The 21,251-nt window shown below is 37.9% G+C and overlaps 1 protein-coding gene across 16 annotated transcripts in view; it reads left to right on the top strand.

The window, feature by feature from the left end:
* The window catches only part of NFIB (nuclear factor I B), a 269,957-nt gene that overhangs the window by 215,724 nt on the left and 32,982 nt on the right, over window positions 1-21,251 (top strand). For all 16 annotated transcript variants that reach the window (XM_046905270.1, XM_046905267.1, XM_046905265.1 and 13 more), the window contains exons 7-8: window positions 10,312-10,443; window positions 12,837-13,021. In XM_046905270.1, the coding sequence (XP_046761226.1) occupies window positions 10,312-10,443; window positions 12,837-13,021 (317 nt within the window). The remainder of the gene's footprint in view (window positions 1-10,311; window positions 10,444-12,836; window positions 13,022-21,251) is intronic.

Here is a 21,251-nt window from a genome sequence, read left to right as displayed (position 1 = left end):
TATCCTGGGCTGCTTCAGAAGTGGAGTGGCCAGCAGGATGAGGGATATGATTGTTCCCTTCTACTGTGCCCCTGTGAGGCCCTAGATGGAGTATTGTGTCCAGGCCTGGGGCCTCCAGCAAAGGAAAGACATGGATCCACTGGAACGGATCCAGAGGAGGGCCACAAAAATGATCAGAGGGTTGGACCACCTCTCCTACAAAGAAAGGTTGAGGGAGTTGGGCTTGTTCAGCTTGGAGAAAAGAAGGCTCTGGGGAGACCTCATTGTGGCGTTTCAGAAGGGAGCTTTACAAGCAGGAGGGTGACCAACATTTTACAATGTCTGACAGTGATAGGACAAGGGGGAATGGCTTTAAGATAAAAGAGGGAAGAATTAGGTTAGATGTTAGGAAGAAATTTTTTACTCAGAGAGTGGTAAGGCACTGGCGCAGGGTGCCCAGAGAGGCTGTGTATGCCCCATCCCTGGAGGCACTCAAGGCAAGGCTGGATGGGATCCTGGAAAGCCTTATCTGGCAGGTGGTATCTCTGTCTGTGGCAGGAAGGTTGGAACTAGATGATCTTTAAGGCCACTTCAACCTAAGCCACTATCATGGAAGAACAATTCACTTTTTTTTAAAAGAGGACGTGATGTCTGTTCATTAATTGCTAAAAACATCTTGTTCTGATACAAGAAAAAAAAAAAATGCAGTTTGTAGCCTTGCAGACAAATCTTCCTTGCTAATGCTCTTTTTCACTTCCGCAACGCTGCTCCTAACATAATAGCTGATAACTGGCTAGGAAAGAAAAGCCATAGCAAAGAATTCTCTGTAGGTTGCTCCAAAAGTAATACCTCCTATTTATTTCCATGGAAACTACAACAGATAGAATGAGCATGATAGCACTATATGATTGAACAAATCCTCACCTACAGAACACTGTTTTCCAGCATAGTCACCACCATTAGCTATGCATTTTGCTGCACATGTAAAAAAGTGCACTAGCGGAGGTGACCCCCGGTAGCTGTCACTACCGCTGAAACACAACACCCACCACCTCACTGTGGTCACATCCACTGTTTGGTCTCCATCAGCATTCAGCAGGCATCAACAAATGTCAACGGGTGCCAGTTTTTACTCATGAAAGAATTCAGTGACACACCTTTGTTTCCTACACACGTCCATGTCAGATGCCATTGTGTCAGACTGTCCCTCTGCTGCCATCTGTTGCATGGCAACAAAATGTGTTGGAATATTGCTGAGAAGGTTCAACCTCTACTTCCAGACTGCCAACATCTATTCCTTATTTTGTGGACTGATGTAATAAAACAGGAGGCATTACTTTCAGAGCAGTCCTCATATAACAGCTTTAGACCAATTTTTGACTGGTTCATAATCTTCAAATATTCAGAGTAGCAGATGATGAAATTATATTTGGGCATAGGAGGAACCTGACTTTTCCTTCAGCTCATGTACACTTCAAATTCTGAATGATTGAAGAATAATGCAGTGTTCAGAAAGAAGGACAGAAAGACAAATACAGTGTGAGACACAATAAGAAGTTTACAAAAGAGTTTGATTTTTTGCATTTCTGGAAGTGGCTGTTATTTACTCAATAAAGTCATTTAAAAAACCTCATCATAGGATTTTCGTCTTTTATTTTGAAAAAGATCATGTGACAAGACCTATTAATCAGTATTTTCAACAATAGTGAGTAGAATGCACTCAGGGTTAGTATATTTTTCTCCCATATATACCAGTGAAAGATGTAACCGTATAAGAATATTTTTCATATATCCATAGCACCTATTCGGTTACTGAAGTTAGTGACAAAATGCATGTCATAAAGCAAGATTTGTCCCAGAAGCTGTTGCCTGTAATTGTCTTACTTCAATGTTAAAATACTGTTAGAATATTTGTTGCTGAATACTAAGCTTCAGTATTAGTTCTGAAACTTCTCAGATACTTTGAATGTCAGAAGTTGCAGATAAAGTATTATTCTGTATGATCTGACCTATTTTTTGGTAACCAAAGGATCTGCTATATAGTACTACATGAATGATAGGTTCCTGCACTGCCGATATTTTTCCATTTGTGAAAAACTCGAGATGGAAATACAATGAACACATACATTTTTTAGGCATTTCTCCTTTTTGTCTTTATTAATAGATTGTTTCTATGCTATGTACACTGATAAATTTGAAAAAGTTATTCACTTCTTCTTTTAGCTACTTTCATGTAGACTATATCAAACTTGATCATAGTCATATGTGAGTTGACTATTTTATCTTAGTTCAAAACCATTCCCCAAATGGATCTATAATTAAATTAATATATCACACCTATTAAACCTCCCTAAATGTACAAATATGGACTGCAATAGTCATAAAAAGGAAATGCCATGACCTAAATGCCCCTAAATCAACAACTTACCTTGAATTGGAAATTGTGAATAATTTTCTGACTTTTGCAGCTAAGGTTACAGTATTGATTTCATTTTCAAGGCCAAGTTCCTTGGATCTCAGTAATAATAAGATGCTATTAAGAAGATACTCTATCTCTTTTCCTTTGGATGACTTTCTGTAGGATAAATTAATTAATGGCTAAAATGTAAAAGTCTGTATAATTTGTTTGACTTTTTAATTAGTTTTTCGTACAGTCTCCCATAATGCTCTTTTACCACAGCTATCTTCTGGAATCACATCTCTTAACAATGATTCAAGGCTGATTAAATGGTCTACTCTGTTTCTACAGGAAAAAAGTTAAATAAAGAAGTAGTGAAGTACCTAAAATACATTGTAGTTACTTAAAGGTTATTTATGGTGCTACAGAGTTCTTGGAGCACTGTGGGAGTGTGGAAATGAAGGTATATACATTTTCACAGAGGAGAGCAGAGAAAAGCAGAGCTAGGATAAAGACTGGGACAGAACAGGTCATATTTGCCTTACATTTCTTATAGCATATTCTGTTCTATTCAGTAGCAACAGTGTATTTTCGGTTTCATGCTTTTTATTTCCAAAATTTTGCTCCATGTTTGACTGGTAGCCACCCCACTGAGCTTTGAGTTGTTCATGAGTAATTCCTGTATGACATCTGATGCAGCGCTGGTCTAGAGGTGGTTGGATAAGCTGGCCCTGGCATCTGGAGGAAGAGTGAGGCAGAAGGGCTGTGGAGGTGAAATCTGGACTCTGTTACTGGCCCCTGTGGGTCACTACAGAGTGGTGACATTATCACCTCTTTCTGACTGCAATAGCCCAGCTCCTCACAGTCACACAAGTGGGACCTGTGTCTTGGGGTCTCACAGCTACACAAAGCTTTTAGTATGTGGCATGTAGGGTGAGGAAGGCTAATTAACTTTATGTCAGAAGAATAATGCGTGGAAAAAAAATAAATGTTTTCCACCAGAAATGGTAGAATTATGATAACATATTCATACTGAATATGGTTAGTAATACTGGATCTATCAGAAACATTCCCGTGAGACTTCCTGTTACCTTTTAATGAAGGGTAAGAATTAAGGATTACTACACAGTGTTCTTGCAGAGAAGCATGTCATAGTTTGAGCCTAGTTTTAGTTGGAATAGATGTAAATTTAAAGACAAATAATCTCATGTCAAATAACACTATCAAACAACTGTCATGGGACTAAGACTGTTTGTCCTGTCCTACTGATAAACATTATTTGAAATTTCTTTGGGAAAAGGAGGTTTCTGATGTTTTTGTTTTCAACATCAATGTTCTAATCTGGCCATCGTAACTTTCCTCTCTTCCTATTTCATAAACTGTTTTTTATAAAAAATGAAATCAAGAAGAAGTTCATTTTAGGAAATTTGTATGCAGGTTTCCAAAATACCCTGACTTAAACAACCATTCAGTAGCGTATATTATACTTCTCAAATGCAAGTGTTATTTAAATTCTGTGAATTGGAATTGTACTGAATTGTTTTGCTTTATGTTTGTAAAAAGTAGGATACCCTGTAAGGCAAGGAAGAAATTCATTCTTATCAGCTTAGTCACACACAGCAATAAAAAAGCGTTCTGGGACTTGATGGCATGGAGATCTTATTTTTTTTCTGTGATATGCCAGGATTTGCAAGGGCGGGTAGATACAACCCTTCTGTCCAGCCATTTTCCTGCTCAGGTAATGAATATTATTGAGTTTAATACATCCCACAGAATGTGAGGACTGGACAGAGAAACTGCTGGCAATACTTTGCAAGTTTGCATAGATATAAAGATGAGAAAAATGGTGTTTATTCCATCTGAAGAGTTTCTGCATCTCGTGGTATTTCAGTTAGCTGAAAGTTCTCCCATCAATTCTTTCACTTGTGTGTAACAGTGCTTTCTTAGAAATGCAAAAATGATAAAAACAGAATGAACACAGAAATAGTTAAACTGCCACTGGAATATTTTTTTTTCTTGCTTTGCTATAGCTTTTCTAAACTGGAATGTTATTTAATGTTTTGCTCACCAGATTGCAGTACTGAATATAGCATTGGAAGAAATTCTAGTCTAGTTCCTCTTCTTGGGTTTTTCACTACTGATCAGAAGATACAGTACAAGGAAATTGTTTTGCTGCTGCGAAATGGCAAAACAGCACAGCGAAGTGTTAGATTAGCCTTGGGCATGGTTGCTGACAGGATAGCTAGTGTCACAGTCTGATAGACTGATTTCTTCAACACTGGAGGTGTGCCTGTAAAAATAACACTAGAGCTAAATAGACTGATCTGAAGATAGGAGATTACCAAATGTTTGTACACTGAAGTGTTCTACTCTAGTATAAAATTTTCAGACATAAACTGCTTTCCTTTACTTGATGTAGAAGCAAAAATATAAGGGAGGTCAAGTTTTTAAACTTGAAGTGAGCATCTCTCTTTATACCTTCACCCTGGCTGTTCCTCAAATTCAGAACATTCAGAACTGCTAAGCAGTATATCTGTGTGCCTTCATGTAAGACCTCACTGCTTCTTTCAGGAGAGAAAACACGTGAGTCTTCACACTGGGAGTTGCTGTATGTTTCTGAGACAGTCATCAGACAGAACTATCTTGATGTTTTCCTGGTTGATTTTCCTCTCATGAAAACATTGATTATCAAAACCAATTTTCTTTTCATGACAGTAAATCATTACGAGAGCTTCTTTCTGTTCCAAGATAAAACTTAGAGTAAAGTAGAATGAGACAATAATAAGCTAATGATAAGTAAGAGATTTCAATAACAGGAGACCCAGACACTAATCCTAATCTCTGCCTAATGCTGAGTGGGAATGCAGTCATCCTTTGTTCCCCATATCAAGCACTTCCAACATCAAAATACTTAGGTCTTGCTCTCCTTTTTACTCATAGAAACATCGTAGTTTTTTTTGTTTTGTTTTTTTTTTTTGTTTTTTTTTTTTCCCTGAGGAATAAAAATGACTTAGAACATTTTAATTTTCAAAATTCTTGTTTTCCATCAAGCCTTTCGGAGACATGGCAAAGCCTTTTTCTTACATGAGAGGTGGTAGTGCCTTATAGTTGCTGTAGTTGTCTACATTCTGTGTTAGGTGCCTCACTAAGACTCAGAAATACTGAATACCTGCAGTGTTAAAGGGCTACACACATGTGAGTGTTGCAGTCCTTTTACGAAGTGGCCGTGCTTGCTCTTCACATGCAGTGGTGGAAAACAAAGCAAGTTCTCTTGAGTGCAAAGGAGTATGCCTTGATTCCTCATCATATTACAGCTACCTGCTGTGAATTCAAAATCTTGGGTTTCCACATGTGCTTCACACAAGTGTACCTTCAACATATGATAAAGGCAGTGGAGTGAGGCCCCTCTGTATATGATGTACTCTGGCAACAGAAACAAACTCAGGTACTGCCCCTGGGAAGTGATCGGTTCATTTAAAACTGTACCTTGAAGGGATGATTCTAATAGCTTGCTGCTGATGCTTTGTACTTCATGTCTTTCCTGCTTTCCCTGCAGCTCTAAACCAGTAAGTTGAACGTGGTTTTATCTTGATTTCTCTGGAGGCGATACAGAACTAATGAGCTGTAAATGAACCTTAAAAGATTGCTGTCTGCAGAATTGTTCTGTGTAAGGGAAGACCGGTGAAATTAAGCAGTACAAAAGATATTAATGAGTAAAGATAAAGAATAAATTGGATTAAAATAAATTTAATATTTGTTTTTTGACTTCTTCCTACTCTGCTTTTGAGCATGTCTCTTGCCCTGTTGTGGTACTGTACAAGAGAGCAGATCAGGTACCGAGAAACTGGCTGGTGGATGTTCAAACATGCCCCAGACCTCTGCCTGCTTCCAGTCGAGCTCTCAGAACAGGTGGCTTCAAGACCGGTGTGTCTATGTGACACTCATCCAGGGAGATGCTTGGATCACAAGCTGCTTCAGACTGAGGAAAAGGGTCTTTGCTTTGATGAGGAAATTGTCAAAATTCATGTCTCATTAGTGTTTCCTCAGGTTCTTTGGAAGTGAACAACACTGTAATTAAAGGCTGACGTAAACACATTTCTGCACAGTCTTTCCCTGCAGCACTTTATCACATTAAAATTGATCAAAATTTTTGCCTGGGGCTGTCTTCAACAGATATACATCTGGAGCACCATTTGTGCAAGCTGCTGATGAGCAGGCTGCATACGCTGTGCTTCACAGCAGTTCTGCTGCTTTCCTATCTAGACAGATTCACCTGGTTGGGAGATGAGATGATCTAACTTTTCTATTTGATTAATCCCTTACTCCTTTGATATGATATTTTAAAAATTATAACATGCCCCTGTTTGGGTGCATAATTACTGCATCATCACAGTAGTACAGGAATACAGGCAAGAATGATTAGGAATAGGACTGAGAATTAAAAAAAGTATGTAAATCCATTTTTGACATTTGAAGAAAGTTTGAGGCAGGACAGGACGCAGTGTGTTCTGATTAATGTTGATCTTTTGATAATTTTGTCCAAGTGTTTTTGGCATCTTTATGCTCTTCATGTATACTTACAATTTTTCCAGAAGTCTAAAAATAAATCATACTGGAAAATGTTTTATTTTCATTCCCCATGTAATAAGGATTGGAATCTAATTCCTGAAACTCTGACACAGACTTAAGACCAAGCAACCTATTTCTGTGACCTCTGCTGGTCACTCATTACGCAGTTATCAGTATATAACCAAGCTGTGTGTGGCAACCAGACTACATCTCATGACGTGGAAAGAATCAAATCTGTTTCAAAATGAGAAAAATGTGTGTTTTCCACTGTGTAGAAGTTACTGGAAGAATCACGTTGAGTCTCTCTGTTACTTTTACTCACTCTTTTATTTAAGGCACTGCAAAACTAAAGGCAGTAGACAACCGCTTTGCCTTTTTTTAGCCTCTCTTCATTTTTGTAACTGGTTACTCTCCAGAGAATTGTAATCAGTGTCCTTCCTTATAACAGCTATGAGCCTCCTCACCTGGTCAGGGAGGACACTGCTGAAACCTTTTTTCCTAACGTAGACAGTTATTGTTCTGACTCCCTTGTCAGCTTCATCTGTTCCCTGGCAGTGAGAGGCCCATGAATACCCCATTACGATGTCAGTGTACGCAGGATGCCAGGGAAGCGGCTATCTGAATCGCTTTGCCATACCAAGTGCATGATTTTAATGGCAAGGCTGCCACGTGCTCTAGCCATTATTCTTTGCAGTTGCTTCTGCTGTGTACGAGACTTCTGAAAATACTTTGTGGTGGTGTGCCTCACAGCGTACATTGAAGTCCCTGTTTTGGCTGCTCATGAGTATTTTTCTGGCAGTGCTGAATTTTCTGCTGGTGACTAGCAGTGGCATTCATCTTGGTGAGGAAATAGCCTTCTGCATGAGAATTTCATTGCATTTGCTTTGCAGTTTACTCTGTCTGTCTTCTGTGTGCTGAATACAATTCTTTTCCCTGTAAATAGAAGAAAATGACACATTTTTAGAGGAACTGTAGCGTTATCAGTCACCAATCTCCTTTTCAGAAGATTCTTTTCACATTAGTGATGCCTCTGGGGGGTTAATGGAAATTCTAATTACATTGCACTTCATGTAGCATTCTTCTTCTGAGAAACTAAAATATTTTGGTTTCGAAAAACACAACAACTTTTGCTTGTTTAATGAAGTAACAGCCACCGACCAAATTAAATCTCTGCTGCATTCCAGCAATCAGAGATGCTGACGCATGCAGAACTTCAGGAGCGAGGCAGCTCCTTCTTTCATGAATTCTTTTGCTGAATACGGGCTTCACATAAGGAAGAGATTTTCCACCTCTAACCCATATTTTTTTCTTCCTTTGGGAAATTTAACTGCAGGACTTTTTATTTGAAGAAAAATTCAACTTTTTGTACATTCTCTTGTATGCAATGGCCTATAAGTGGCCTAGCCAGAAAGATACGTGGTTATCAATATCTTCTGTAACAACTGTTGAATAGAAAGGAGTAGTGGGAGGCTGTGCCTAAAAGCTGTTAGAAACACTTCTCTTTTTCTCAGGCTTTGCAGTGTTTCTGCAGTGGCAGAGTGTTCATGCAATGAACTACTGTACAAAGACAAAGTGTTTGGTTGATTATGTATCATGACTTCTGCTGTGGAGCTGTGAAACTAGGAGCTTATATTAAGAAGCTAGGGCTGTCATTCAAGCAGAAAATAAAAACAAAATGAAATATTTCATGTTAATTCCAGAATTAACGTGCTTTTTGTTGCTTTGGCTGCTTATGCCAAACTTAGTTTAGGAAAAGTTGTCTTTCAGTTTTAAAAAGGATTTTCCAGCTTAGCGGAATAAAGGTTCATCCAGGCTGTAACCGTTCGGCAATTTCATCTTTGCTGGCTGCGGATGGATTCAAATAAACAAAGATATTCCTCCATTTTCTTTCTGAACAATAATTTATTAACACAATTTTTATCAGACGGCTGGAGGTGCCTCTGCTAGCACTCAGCATTTCTGATAACAACAGAAAGTTGCAACAGATCAATATAATGAAAACATTCAGCAGCCTTTGTCATATCTGTTAGAACGGAAAGAGTGCTGAATTGCTTTGTTGTAAAGCAATTCCTCGCTCTTCTTGAGCGCTTCACTGAATAAAATCCTTTCTCAGCAGCCTTTCTGAGGGGGTACACTGGCAAGGTGTCTGGGAAATCAGCAGATGCGCCAGCTATGGGCAAAGGGCAGCAGAGGTGTTGCAGAGGGTGGTGGAGGAGCACTTGCAGGGTCTGCCCAGCCTGGCAGCAATGCCTGTATAGAGTTCAGCCGTGCTTGCAGGGCAGGGAGAAAGGCTTTCAGGGCCAAACTTCTCACTTAAACTGCAGTCAGTTCAGAAGGTTTTGGTCTGATTTGGTCTCAGTAGGGCGTTCCCACTTACAGAGATCTTCCAAGAAGATTTTGTGTTCCTCAGAATAGCACAGTACAGTGCACTAATATTAGAAGTGCCAAAATCACTTTAGGTATGAACACGGTCCATGTAGGAAAGTCAGCTGCATCATGGCCCCAATCCAGTAAAGTACTTAAGAAATGAGCTTCACTTTAAACATGAGTTATTCCCATTGATTTGAAATGAAACACACTTACAGTGCTGATGTGTGTCCTATAAAAAATTAAAATTAACTTTGAAATAATTTAATTTGATTCAAAGTGCAACTAATTAATTTAAACTTTTGGAAGGAATTCATTGTTTTTGCTTGGGGCAATATCAGTAACCCTGTATGGTAGAAATCATTTGCTGTTCCCTGCTATTGCAGCCAACAACCTTTGTGTAGCAAGTTTTGTTGATACGGAAACGGGGAGGAAGAGGTGGGAAGGCTCTACTTGACACATGGAAAACATGAAAGAAAGGAGTTAAAGCATCCTTTATTCTTAGGAAGGTTACATTGTTTCAGTATGGTTTTGGAAAGGGTTGGGTTTTGAAATAGCAAAATAATAAATACCATAAAATGGCATGTGCATGGCAGTTACCCTACACACCTGAGTGTAGGTGTTCCATTAAAAAATGCAATAACTATTATGTGGCTGTTGAGGGAGCAGATGATTTGGTGATGTTGTGGGGAGCTGAGAAGTATCTAGGGAGGTTCTGAAAACATGCATTTCTTTGCTGTTTGGCTTGTCTGGTATGAAGAGAATGTAGTTTCTGTTTTGAAGGACAAAGACCAGCTAGTGGATTATTATTCATTCTCAAGTTGGAAAGTGATAGTTTAAAATTAGTTTATTGGTCATAGGGGAGTTGGGTCACCAAACAGTATTTGTGCAAGAACTGCAAAAATAAACATCTACACTTTACAAAATCATGTGTCCTGTGATGGCTTCTAAATTAATGTTGTTGCTCTGTTTAATTTTACTTTATCTTATTATTGCAGATATGTCTTCTCCTACAATGAAGAAACCTGAAAAGCCTTTGTTTAGTCCTACTTCTCCCCAGGATTCTTCACCAAGACTGAGCACTTTCCCCCAGCATCACCACCCAGGAATCCCAGGAGTTGCACAGAGTGGTGAGGACTGCAGAGGAGGAAGAAGTTCCTCCCTATTTGTCTTGTGATCTTTCCTACTGTGTGATAGTGATGCCTTTTTACAGAATTATGTAGACACCTTACATCATTTATATTACTGATGAGGACAGGAACAGATCTGAATATGTTGCAGAGGTTGTTGTGGTAACCTTGCAGAGACTCACATTAAGGTAGTTCAGGTAGTCTGACTGCTGCAAGACACTGGAAAGAATTTAGGATTAGCTCTAAATTGAATAAAGAAAGTGATGGAGGAAAAAATCTCTCTGATTTTTCTCCTTGTACTTGCATCCTTTTTATCATTATTATTATTGTTTCTATGAATGTACTGTATTTAGATACCAGATTAGGTAAGATTTCATACAAAAGAGAATTCACCATTATATTCATTACATGAAATAAGTACCAGTGTACAAAAGCTTCACTTAAAATGTGAAGTAACTGTAAGGAATTGCATGATATCTTGTGGGCTTAAAAGGAAAGACAGGGAAATTCCATTGCCAGGGTCTGTTTAATTTGAGAGATGAATGTTACCCTGATTCTTCAGATGAGAACACAGTACACAGAAGCCTTCCCTCAGTGACTTATCACATCTCCTTATACACTGCATAGAAGGGGTTTAATTTCTTGAGAAAAGCTGGATGTTTTGAAGAGTGAAGCAAATCTGAGCACACCTCTTTTCTTTAACATGCAGTTCTACTTTGAGAAGTTTCTCTTTTGTGATTTCTCTATGATCTAGAGGTTTTGTCCTTCGACTTACGTGTAAAGACTACATTCCCCTTAACATCTTACTCTGTTGTGAAGGGAAGCCTGGACTCATTCTGGTCTGTGTAGGTTTCCAACATGCTCAATCACAACGGAGATGATGTGTGAGATGAAATAGATGTATTCCTACTCACTTGAGTTTGTTTTGCACAGTTCCCATGACAGAGCAGTAAATAAGGTTTTATAGGTTAACTGAGTTGGTGGAGCTGTGATTAAAATAAAACGAATCTGTCTCAGAAGAGGTTTCTGTAATTATTTTTGACCCCACACTTATGTACTGACACTTATATTTGCTTTAGTGTATAATTTTTAGGTATATGTATTTGAATAACAAGATATAATTGTAACCTAATTCAGTAGATCAGCTATTTACTCCCTGGGAGATCTGATTGCTATCTGTACAGCATATTCTATTCTGTCAGTGAGCAATGTTTTGGGGATTTATAAGGTTTTGATTACAAAGTACAGCAATTTTGGAACATTTCTAGCAAGGGCAAACTTTCATTTAGTCTCAGCACAAAAATAGAAATCCACTTAAAAATTAAGCCGGAAAAAAGCAAAGACATCAGAGATAGCCCAGTAGAGCACTGTTGGTGTGCTTATGCTGATACAGTACAGAATTGTGACGTGATGATACTCATGAGCAGTTTGTAAAATACCCTGCTTACACAGATCAGCTTTTGCACCCTCTCACTATGGAAAATGAGCACAGCACTGTCTTTACTTTCACTGAAGTCAGCATCCCATTTTAGCAAGCCACATGTAGGTGCCCACCAGCTGTGCAGCAAGGGGGAAGGTGGGTGTTTGTGCAGCCCGGGAGAGGAACGCTCTCCACTTCCATACAGATGAAGCAGTCATGGCAGGACATGCTGTACATTCTTTTCACTATGAAAACACTGCTGGTTGTTTACACATAACATATAGTCTATAGATAGAGAAGTATGTGTTTGTAAGGGCTGGGAAGAAAGGGAATGTAAAGAAAAATATGTACAGCGTAGAAGCCTTTTTGTTTGCCAGGGATATTTTCATTGCATGGACTGGTTTCCCAGGCCCTGAAGTTGAATGTTCATTAGCATTTTCACAAAGGTCAGCTAATTATTCATGGCTTTATTGCTGAATGGTTATTACCCACCCCCACATGAAGCAGGTAGTGTGTGATACAGTGATGAATCACTGTTTTCTTAAGACATGGTGACTGTGTTCTCTTCTGTTGGAATGATGTGAATGAAAGCGTAGGTTTTATCTATTTAGTAAAATATTTATTCTGTTTATTTAGGCTACAAATTGGAAAATTTTATATTGCTTTATGGTGGAGAATAATTACTGCCTGAAGAAAAATAACTAAAAAAAAAAAAATTAAAAAAAAATGAAGGCATAACCCACAAAATCAAAGCAAGTTATTCTATATATGAATTTGAAAGTGAAGTGCTTTCCATTGCCTGGGATGGTGTGAAGGGAGGACATGAAAGATTCTCTGTAAGGATACCATGAAACAAGAATACAATGTGCTAGTTTATAACTGACTTCTTATTTTTCTTACTGTAACACAGAGATGAAGAATTTTAGAAGAAACAGCATGCGAAGTAATGTTAATTTTATTTTATCTTCTCCAGTCATCTCAACTAGAACTCCACCTTCACCTTCACCATTGCCATTTCCAGCACAAGCTATTCTCCCTCCTGCCCCGTCTAGTTACTTCTCTCATCCAACGATCAGATATCCTCCCCACCTGAATCCTCAGGATACTCTGAAGAATTATGTACCTTCTTACGACCCGTCCAGTCCACAGACTAGCCAGGTACTGTAAAACCACACGAACCCTCCAAAAGCAATCCCATGAGGAGTGTGTATCTCTTCCAAGGTGTTTATACCGATATCTCACTAATTTTACTCTCAGAGAAAGCTGGGAGCTGGACCACTTTTCCTATTTGGCATGGTTGAATAAAAGGAGCAAGATAGTCATGTTGACTCACTGTTGCTCTGCCAAAAAAAAAAGAGAAATGCTTGCACTGAGTGTTTTGCCAGTGCCAACACCACCAATTCCCATCCCACCTCCCTCCTGCAGGCTAGGTGCCGCTGTGGCCTCAGTGTCAGAACAGAGGTAAAGCTCCTGCTGCAGGATGGAGCCAGGCATCTGCTGATACATGCACACACATTTGCACACACGCACATACATACGAGTATGTTTACAGACCAGCAAATAAAGTCAAGTCTGGTAAGGTAATAATTGCACTGTTTCATAGACACCTGACATTGCACAGATGTAGTGAGCACAGTGCAGATCCCTGGACTTGTTTTTCCTTCCTTTGTAGAGAACATGCAGCAACAGATGAGTTTCTGGCTGCTACACTCATTCAGACTTGTCTCTGATATTGGAAATTAACATGGTTTTCATTAGAGAAGTAATTTGTAAAGGACTGTGTGCAAAACTGCTTTCCATGATAGCATCAGCACACAGCATTAACATGTGATCTGCACTATGGAATAAAGTGCAGCTGAGTCTTGGTCTGTCAATGCTTGGAGTATTTCCAGTGTCAACGTAACGTAATCTTTGCAGCTTGGGCTGGTATCTGGTTTTGATGTTTTGTCTGAAATGCTCCTGTGGAGTCCTGTAGCTTGTGCACTAGCATGTGTTTGGGATAGCCTTGGGAATGCGCTGAAGTGGCTGCAGGCAGGTTTTCCTGCTCCTAAGAATTAGGTTCCTTTGGAAGGGCTGTCTTATCAGGGTGAGGAGATTGTTGTGTTGATGGCTTTTTTTCCCCATAAATAATGACAGACCTTTCAGTATGTGTTTCAGGCACAAGAGCAGTAGAACTTGAGACTGAATCAAAGTTTCTATGTTGAATAACAAATAAGGCCCCTCTGAGCTGTTCAGAAGGTCATTGTGGCTATTGTGCCCATGGGCAAATGCTCCAATCCAGCTGCACGACATTCTATGTATGAAAAAAAAGAAAAGTGGGTCCATAAAACCAAAACTTACTTTGATGGAGAGTCTTAACAAAGTGATTTTTGTTGGTTACAGTATTAATGCAAATTAAACCAAAAAGTGAAAACGGAGCATGTCAGCTTTAGAATACAAATTGCTAACTGTGCATGAATTGAAAGTCTTTCAGTCCTATATAGCATTTTTGCTGAGACTCAGCTGGGAACATTGCACGCAGAACCTGATTTCAATTTGTGTAAAATTTCCATGAATAACAAAGTCTAATTAAGACTTCCATTAAAAGTCCTTAATGTTAATTCAGCGCGGAAAATCTTAAGAGTTCTATTGGATATTTTTTTTTAAGCTGATGTCTTAATTAGGCACTATTACGGGAAAAATTATGCAAATTAAAATCAGGCCCTTAGTGTTATGTGTTTCTTTAATTATTCAGTGCTTGTTTTACTTACATTTTCATTTCTTATATACATTAAAAGAGCAGATTAGGTGATAATCTCGGATTGTTCAGTGTTCTGGTTTGGATCATCGCTGAAAAAGCACAGCAACTAAAAGAAGTATCTGACTTTCAGTCAGTTGACAAAAGTATTGACTTTTGATTTTGATGTTGGGAACTGTATTCACTGAGGAAGAGAAGCACTTTCAACTCTTTGCCCAAGAAGAGTTTTACTCTTTTACCTTATCAGTAGTTAAAAAATTAATCTTTAAGCCTTAAAAGACAAAATTTTACTTTGCTGATCCTTCCAGAGTTGTAGTGAACTGAAAACACTTCCTTCTCTTGTGCTGTGGCACCGTAGGGAATAAAGGACAAATTGGCTTCAATTTACTACTTCTGTCACCTTTCATAACCTTTATATTAAGCTAATGTTTTTCATTTCATTTGATGTTTGATTTAGCTCCTGAGAAGAGGGGGCAGGGTTAAAAAACACCAAGTATGGGATTCCAGGCATCTGCACCAGCTATTCTCTGCAATTTATTATAATTAATCACTATGATTACTGAAATCTCTTTTAAATTTAGTTCTTTAAAGTTCACCTCTCAGATATTGCCTGTTGCATACCCAGTCAAAATATCTCCAAACAGAACATCCAACGGATGGCTGTACAACCAGTAAAATAACAAGAACGTTGGTGTTTTTTTTTTGTTTTTTTTTTTTTGCTTAGGAAAAGAAGCAGCCGTCTGTGAAGTTTCAGTGACAAACAGGAATTGTTCTGATACAATGGTGTGCTTTGAGCCAAACCAGTTTTTCTTTCCTAAATAAAACATGAATTTTTATTCAAATAAATCTAATTATTATAAAATGCAAAACTGCATCTGTAGGAATACCACATCAAATTTAATTATACTTTCCCACCTCAAAACATATTCATTTGGATTTCAAAAAGAGAACTATGATGATAGTTTTAATTTCAGCTTTAGTAATAGAAAGAATGAATACCCTGACAGCATTTACCTAAAATGAACTGTTCCTTCCCAACATCTTTCAGTAATACACTAATTTAGATTGTTACGACAAGCAACTGAGATGCCTTGTACTTCCCCACAGCAATTTTGAGATTAATTACATTAGTGCTGCACTGATTATAGTGAGACAGTCATGCTATTCAGTGAAATACTTCTGAGTAAAATTAGTTTAAAGCTATTGAACTCCCATAGGCTTCCACTGGGGGAAACAGTGGGCAATTTTCTTGACGTGATGTTAAATACCCCAAATTATGTGTGATGAACAGTCAGGAAGTTCAGATAGGCACTTTGGCTGCAGTGAAAAATGATGCAACAATGGATGATCCTAAACCAAAGAACCATAGCTTTAACTTTCATGAGTATCTGTTTATTATCCCCTGTTCAATCTGGAGAATAAATAAATCAATGTACTGGACAGAAATGGATCTCTTCAGATATAGGGCTGAACTTGCCCATGACTGGGAATCTAAGAAGTTCCCAAGATCCTGAGAATGAATGCAATTTCCACTAGTTAAGTAATTCTGCTGAGATCTTTTTACTGTATTTATATTAACTCTTTCATTTTAGCTTACCGTATTACTGAATGAGATTTTGTGTTTGAATATGTATTCATGGTATGATGGGCTCTTGGTTTCTCTAGTTAAATTCATACTGGTTGGTTCTTACGCACTTCATCAAAAATGAATCACTTGTTATGTGTTTAATCTGCCTACAGTATTTATCCATCTAAAGAATATTGTGGTCTTCAAATCCACTCCGGATTTTGAGCATGTATTTCCTTTTTGAATGGTTGCAGCTGAATGTTTGAATGCTTGGAAAAACTTACCTTCTGTGTGTGTACTCATGTTCACAAACACTTAAAATGCATTGCTAAATGAGAGTGTGTGAAACAATACATAGGAACCAAATCATCAAGCACAACAAAAATGGTGTGGCTAAAGGCAAATCCAACGGCTCCAAACTTAATGCTCCATTCTGTTTAATATAGAATCATTTCCTGATTGAGGTGTGGTGAATCACAGGAGATGGGGTCTACAGGTGAGATGAAGGATATGGCAGTAAAGCAAACAGTTAAGGTTAATCCTGCTGAAGGTGAATCTTGGCATCAGTGAGATTTTTTCTTTCTTTCTTTCTTTTTTTTTTTTTTCTGACTGAACCAAGCAAGCAGAATTATATACTCTTGAAAACTCTTTGGGCTTGAATTATGAAGGGCACAGTGTACAGGTAACCTCAAATCAGATTTTGTGATATTATTTGTGAAATGTGCTGATCTCAGTGGCGTGGTAATACTGCTTCCAGTTTGAATTAGTTTCCCATCTGACTCTTTTCCTCTTAAGATAATGCCTCACGCTTTTTATATACTGCTGTGCAAGTGAACCTATCTACATACTGACTAAAATTCCCAGGTTATTAGAACATAATTTGTGGCAATGTGGACCAGTTTGCAGCTTTATGTTTTAACAGTTTTATTTTTATCTGAAGACAGAAATATCTGAACTGCTAGAGGAGAGCTGCTTCTGGAAGCTGGTGAGGCTGCTTGTTTTCCTCTTGCAACTGATGGGGATATTCAGTTTTTGTTCAACAAAGGATGGATACACTTTTATGTAATTCCAGGCAGATGCTTTGTCATTCTTCAGTACAATAACTTCAGTAACCTGGCAGTGAGGAGGGAATCCCTGTGAGGCTTTCTTTGGGCTGGGCAAGGGGCTCCCTGTTGGTTCTTAGGAGAAAACACAGAGTAAGCTGGCACAAATGATATATGTGCATGCAATTTCTCTGGGATAGCCAGAAACTTTATTTATTGACATTAAATAGTTTCATCGTCTTGGGGATGCACCTTTCCATCATAATTTTTAAGAAATTATTGAAGATTAAATAAGGCAATTTATTGGTTTTAACTGCAATTGGAACGCAGAGAGAGAGTACTAGTTCAGGTTTCTGCTGACAAAGGACTTAAAGATGCAATTGCAATTCTAAATAATTATTTTGTATTTACTCATTTTTAGTTTAATAAATATACAGCTATAAGTCTCTGGATTACATAAAATGCCATTAAGTCCAAATATACCTTTTGAACATTTACCTGCAAAGAAATTTCCTTTTCCATGCTTGCATAACATGGCTTGTTCAGTTAAGGAAAATATCCAAGGAAAATTGAGTGTTTCATTTAACTTTAGAGGTCAACAAGTAATTCACATTTTATAAGCTCATGGATAAAACTGTTGTTCAGAATGGAGGGTTCTTCTAGAATCTTACGATATCCATATCTGAACAATGGATGTCAAAGCTCTGCAGCTGCTCTCAGTTTCAGTTTTCTCAGTTAAGAGAAAAGTGTTTTCTCAAATGGATGAGATCAGAACTTTATAGATCAAAGTCAACATCCTGATTTCTTTCAGAAAGTCATACAGATATGATGTTGTCAGCCAAGAACTGGCAATGACTTGTTTTTTTGAAGCTAATTCCTCCAGACAGACAGGTAGCTGCGTGTCACACCTCCTGAAGCTTTTGTGTGGGATCTCTCAGTGAGGTCTGTGTAAGATGTGCTGTAGCAGTCAATTACTGAGGTTATGGAAAATCTAGTGAGATACATCCTCAAGAAAAGTGGTGAGAGGCACTACGAAAGGGCTACATGTTTTTTCTCTTGAGACTATAATGTCTAGTAGCAGGAAAAAGTCTCCATGCCTCATTTTTTGATAAATATTTTACAGAATTCCTGAGGTTCAACCCAAAGAGAAACTCTTACGGTGCTTTCTGCAGTCTCAGTAGCAGTGTTTTATTAATATATATATTTTTAATGTTTAGAAAAGTGTCAAGACACTGTGTTGTGTTATTCAGATAGGCAATATCTTGGGCATGTATTTTCTACCCATTTGACAAAAATGGCTCCTGTACTATCAAGCTGTCTTCCATGGAACTAATGGACGGGTACAGGTAACATAATATTAATATGAAAAGCTTCTAGCTTTGAAGATGGTTTGGTTTGTATCATATTACCAAAAAAAAGGTGTTGGGGAGAGGTAGAAAAATAGAAGATATTTCTTCCAATTCCTTTCACGTGTAGATTTACTGAAACATCCATAACCCTCTGCAGATTCCACAGAACACAATAAAATGGACTTACAAACAGAACTATTAGTTATGAATTCCAGGTTCATAGATGTGGCCAGTAGACAACTCTTAAAATATTTTCTACAGTGGACTAAAATATACAGACCTGACTCTTCTGCATTTTCATCAGCAAAATGAATTCAACCAGTGGTCTCAAAACAACACTGCTATAGATAGAGATTTGCACTGTTATTCACCACCACTGTATCTAACATGGGACCAGAACTGTCAAGAGGATGCAGGTGATAAAGGATTTCCAAACACACCAGACCCAGTGTGACAAGATTACACTTACTGGTAGATCACTCAGCTGTAATTGGTTTACATTCTTGGGAAACACTGCTTCTCTTAACAAGCTTTCTTTCAGTGATGCAGATAGGCTGTTCCCCAAACATAAGGTCTAGCTGGAGTAACGTGATTTTTATTAAGTCCCAAACTTCTTTCTGAAACACCTGACACAGTAACCTAAGTAGCTACTAGAACATATATGGAATTTAGGTAATTTTGGGCCTTTTGTCTTTTTTTTTTTTTAATTTCTTTTTATTTCATTTATTGTTTCTTTAAAGATGCTCTGCATTTAAGATTCTAAGGGCAAATGAAATTGTTTTATTTGGAATTTGGACTTACAATAATAAAAAACTGTTACTTTTATAAAACAGTTAAATTAATAAAAATGTAGTTTAAATATAAAGTATATGTTATCATTTAAGCAATGATAGTTAGCTTAAATGCTTAGTTGTTGCTTAAAAGCTTAGTTGTTTATGTGAATTGCTGTAATACCAATCTTACATTACCAGTAGATTTGGATGTCTCATCTGCCGGTGTTGGTATTGCTGCTTTAGTATGGCAACATACTGATTTTTTTTTAATGCTAGAAATAGTGAGCTATATGACAAAATACTGTTCAAAATTACAACCGAAAACCTACAGTATAATGGTTCTGGTGTTTGGTAAAATCTGTAAATAGTAGTCCAAGGGGAGGGTGATAGGCTACTGGTTAAAAATCTGTTAACAAAATCCCAGCAGCAAAACCAGCTACACTAAGTTCTGATGTTAAGAAAGTTTATATTTATATGTGTTACTAATTTCTGTTCCGACTTCAGACCTAAGGATTTGCTGAAACTGTGTGTAGTACAGACAATCAGATATTAACTGTCTGAGTTAAGTTATGCTACACTAAAGACAGTTTGTGGCTTTGGCATTTAAATGAGCTTATCTGTGATAATTGAAGATAGTGTGATATTAAAAAGCTGAAAAATGTAACACTAATCTAAAAATCAAGTTGGCCTCTAATCCAACAATAAAAAATGTATGACTGTATAAACTGGGGCTAAATTTGGCATTGTGTTTTCTTCTTTCTCTCATTTTCAAATACACAGCTTGTTTATCTAACACAGCTGCCTTCCCGTAATTTGCTTGAGGTTTATGCCTCAGGCTTCATCGTTCTGTTTGTGAATCCATTGCACAGACATACTGATGCCTCAGTTGATGATAACGGTTGATTTTTCACCTGTAATGCATTAGTCTGAAGAATCTCTTCAGGGAAAACTGTAACTAGAGTCTATAATTTGTATTAAATACAAGTGGAGAGATGTACTGTACTGCTGTTCTGTTCTGTAGAGGGAAAACGTTTACATGCAAACGGATTTAAAGTATATTCTTTCTTTTTCTTGTAATCCACCAAGAAAAAGGTTTGCTGCTTTGGACCATATGCATATGGACTAAAGCTGGAGTCCATGTGAACCTACTGACTGGGATCTCTAGGGAACAGAAGAAGGTGATACATTGCTGTAAACTGTCCTGGATTCCAGCTGTGTCCATTTAATTAATTTGAGTCTGGCTTTAGAGGCAGAGCTGCTTCTGGAAGCTAATGACACTGGCTGATTTAATCCATAAATTCCTTGGAATATTCTTTATTAGCCTATAGTAATAGCTGATTGTTCTAGCAAGGGAATCTCAGTTGTTTCTGAGGTACACTAACATACCACATGAGCTAAGCGTAGTAAGGTAGTCCTATAGTCACTGGTCTGTGACTCCACTAAGAAACTACCAGATGCAATGGAGACCTCAAGCAGGCTGTATGGACAGCTGGGCAGCAGGGAGGAGGGGGGGCTTACCACTGCAGCAGGGCTCCCAGAAGCATGCCAAAGATTCAGTACAAAGCAGAAAGCAAACTGGGTAAATCTTAGAGGTTTTCTGAATTTATGTTAGTTAGTTTTCACTTTCTTCTAAAGCAAGTCGAGTCGTATTTATGGTCACTAAGAAACCTAGTTTTAGAGGATGTCAGGCTTTTAAATAGAGCCTATAAGATAAAAATTCCTAAACCACCGCTATGATAGATCTCAAAGAAAACAGACATATCTTCACAAACTTTATATACCACTATTTTCTGTAGTATAAATATTTAACTTTTAGTAGATGCGGAGTAAATTTTTAGGCCACAGTTTTCTCAAGAAGATACCCAGTGTATATTCTTTCACATGTCATTTTCATTTCAAGTGTGTGGAGTAAGAAAGAT

The sequence above is a fragment of the Gallus gallus genome, chromosome Z, assembly GCF_016699485.2.
Source record: "Gallus gallus isolate bGalGal1 chromosome Z, bGalGal1.mat.broiler.GRCg7b, whole genome shotgun sequence".
NCBI classification, from domain to species: domain Eukaryota; kingdom Metazoa; phylum Chordata; class Aves; order Galliformes; family Phasianidae; genus Gallus; species Gallus gallus.
This window is presented reverse-complemented; position numbering and strand designations above follow the sequence as displayed.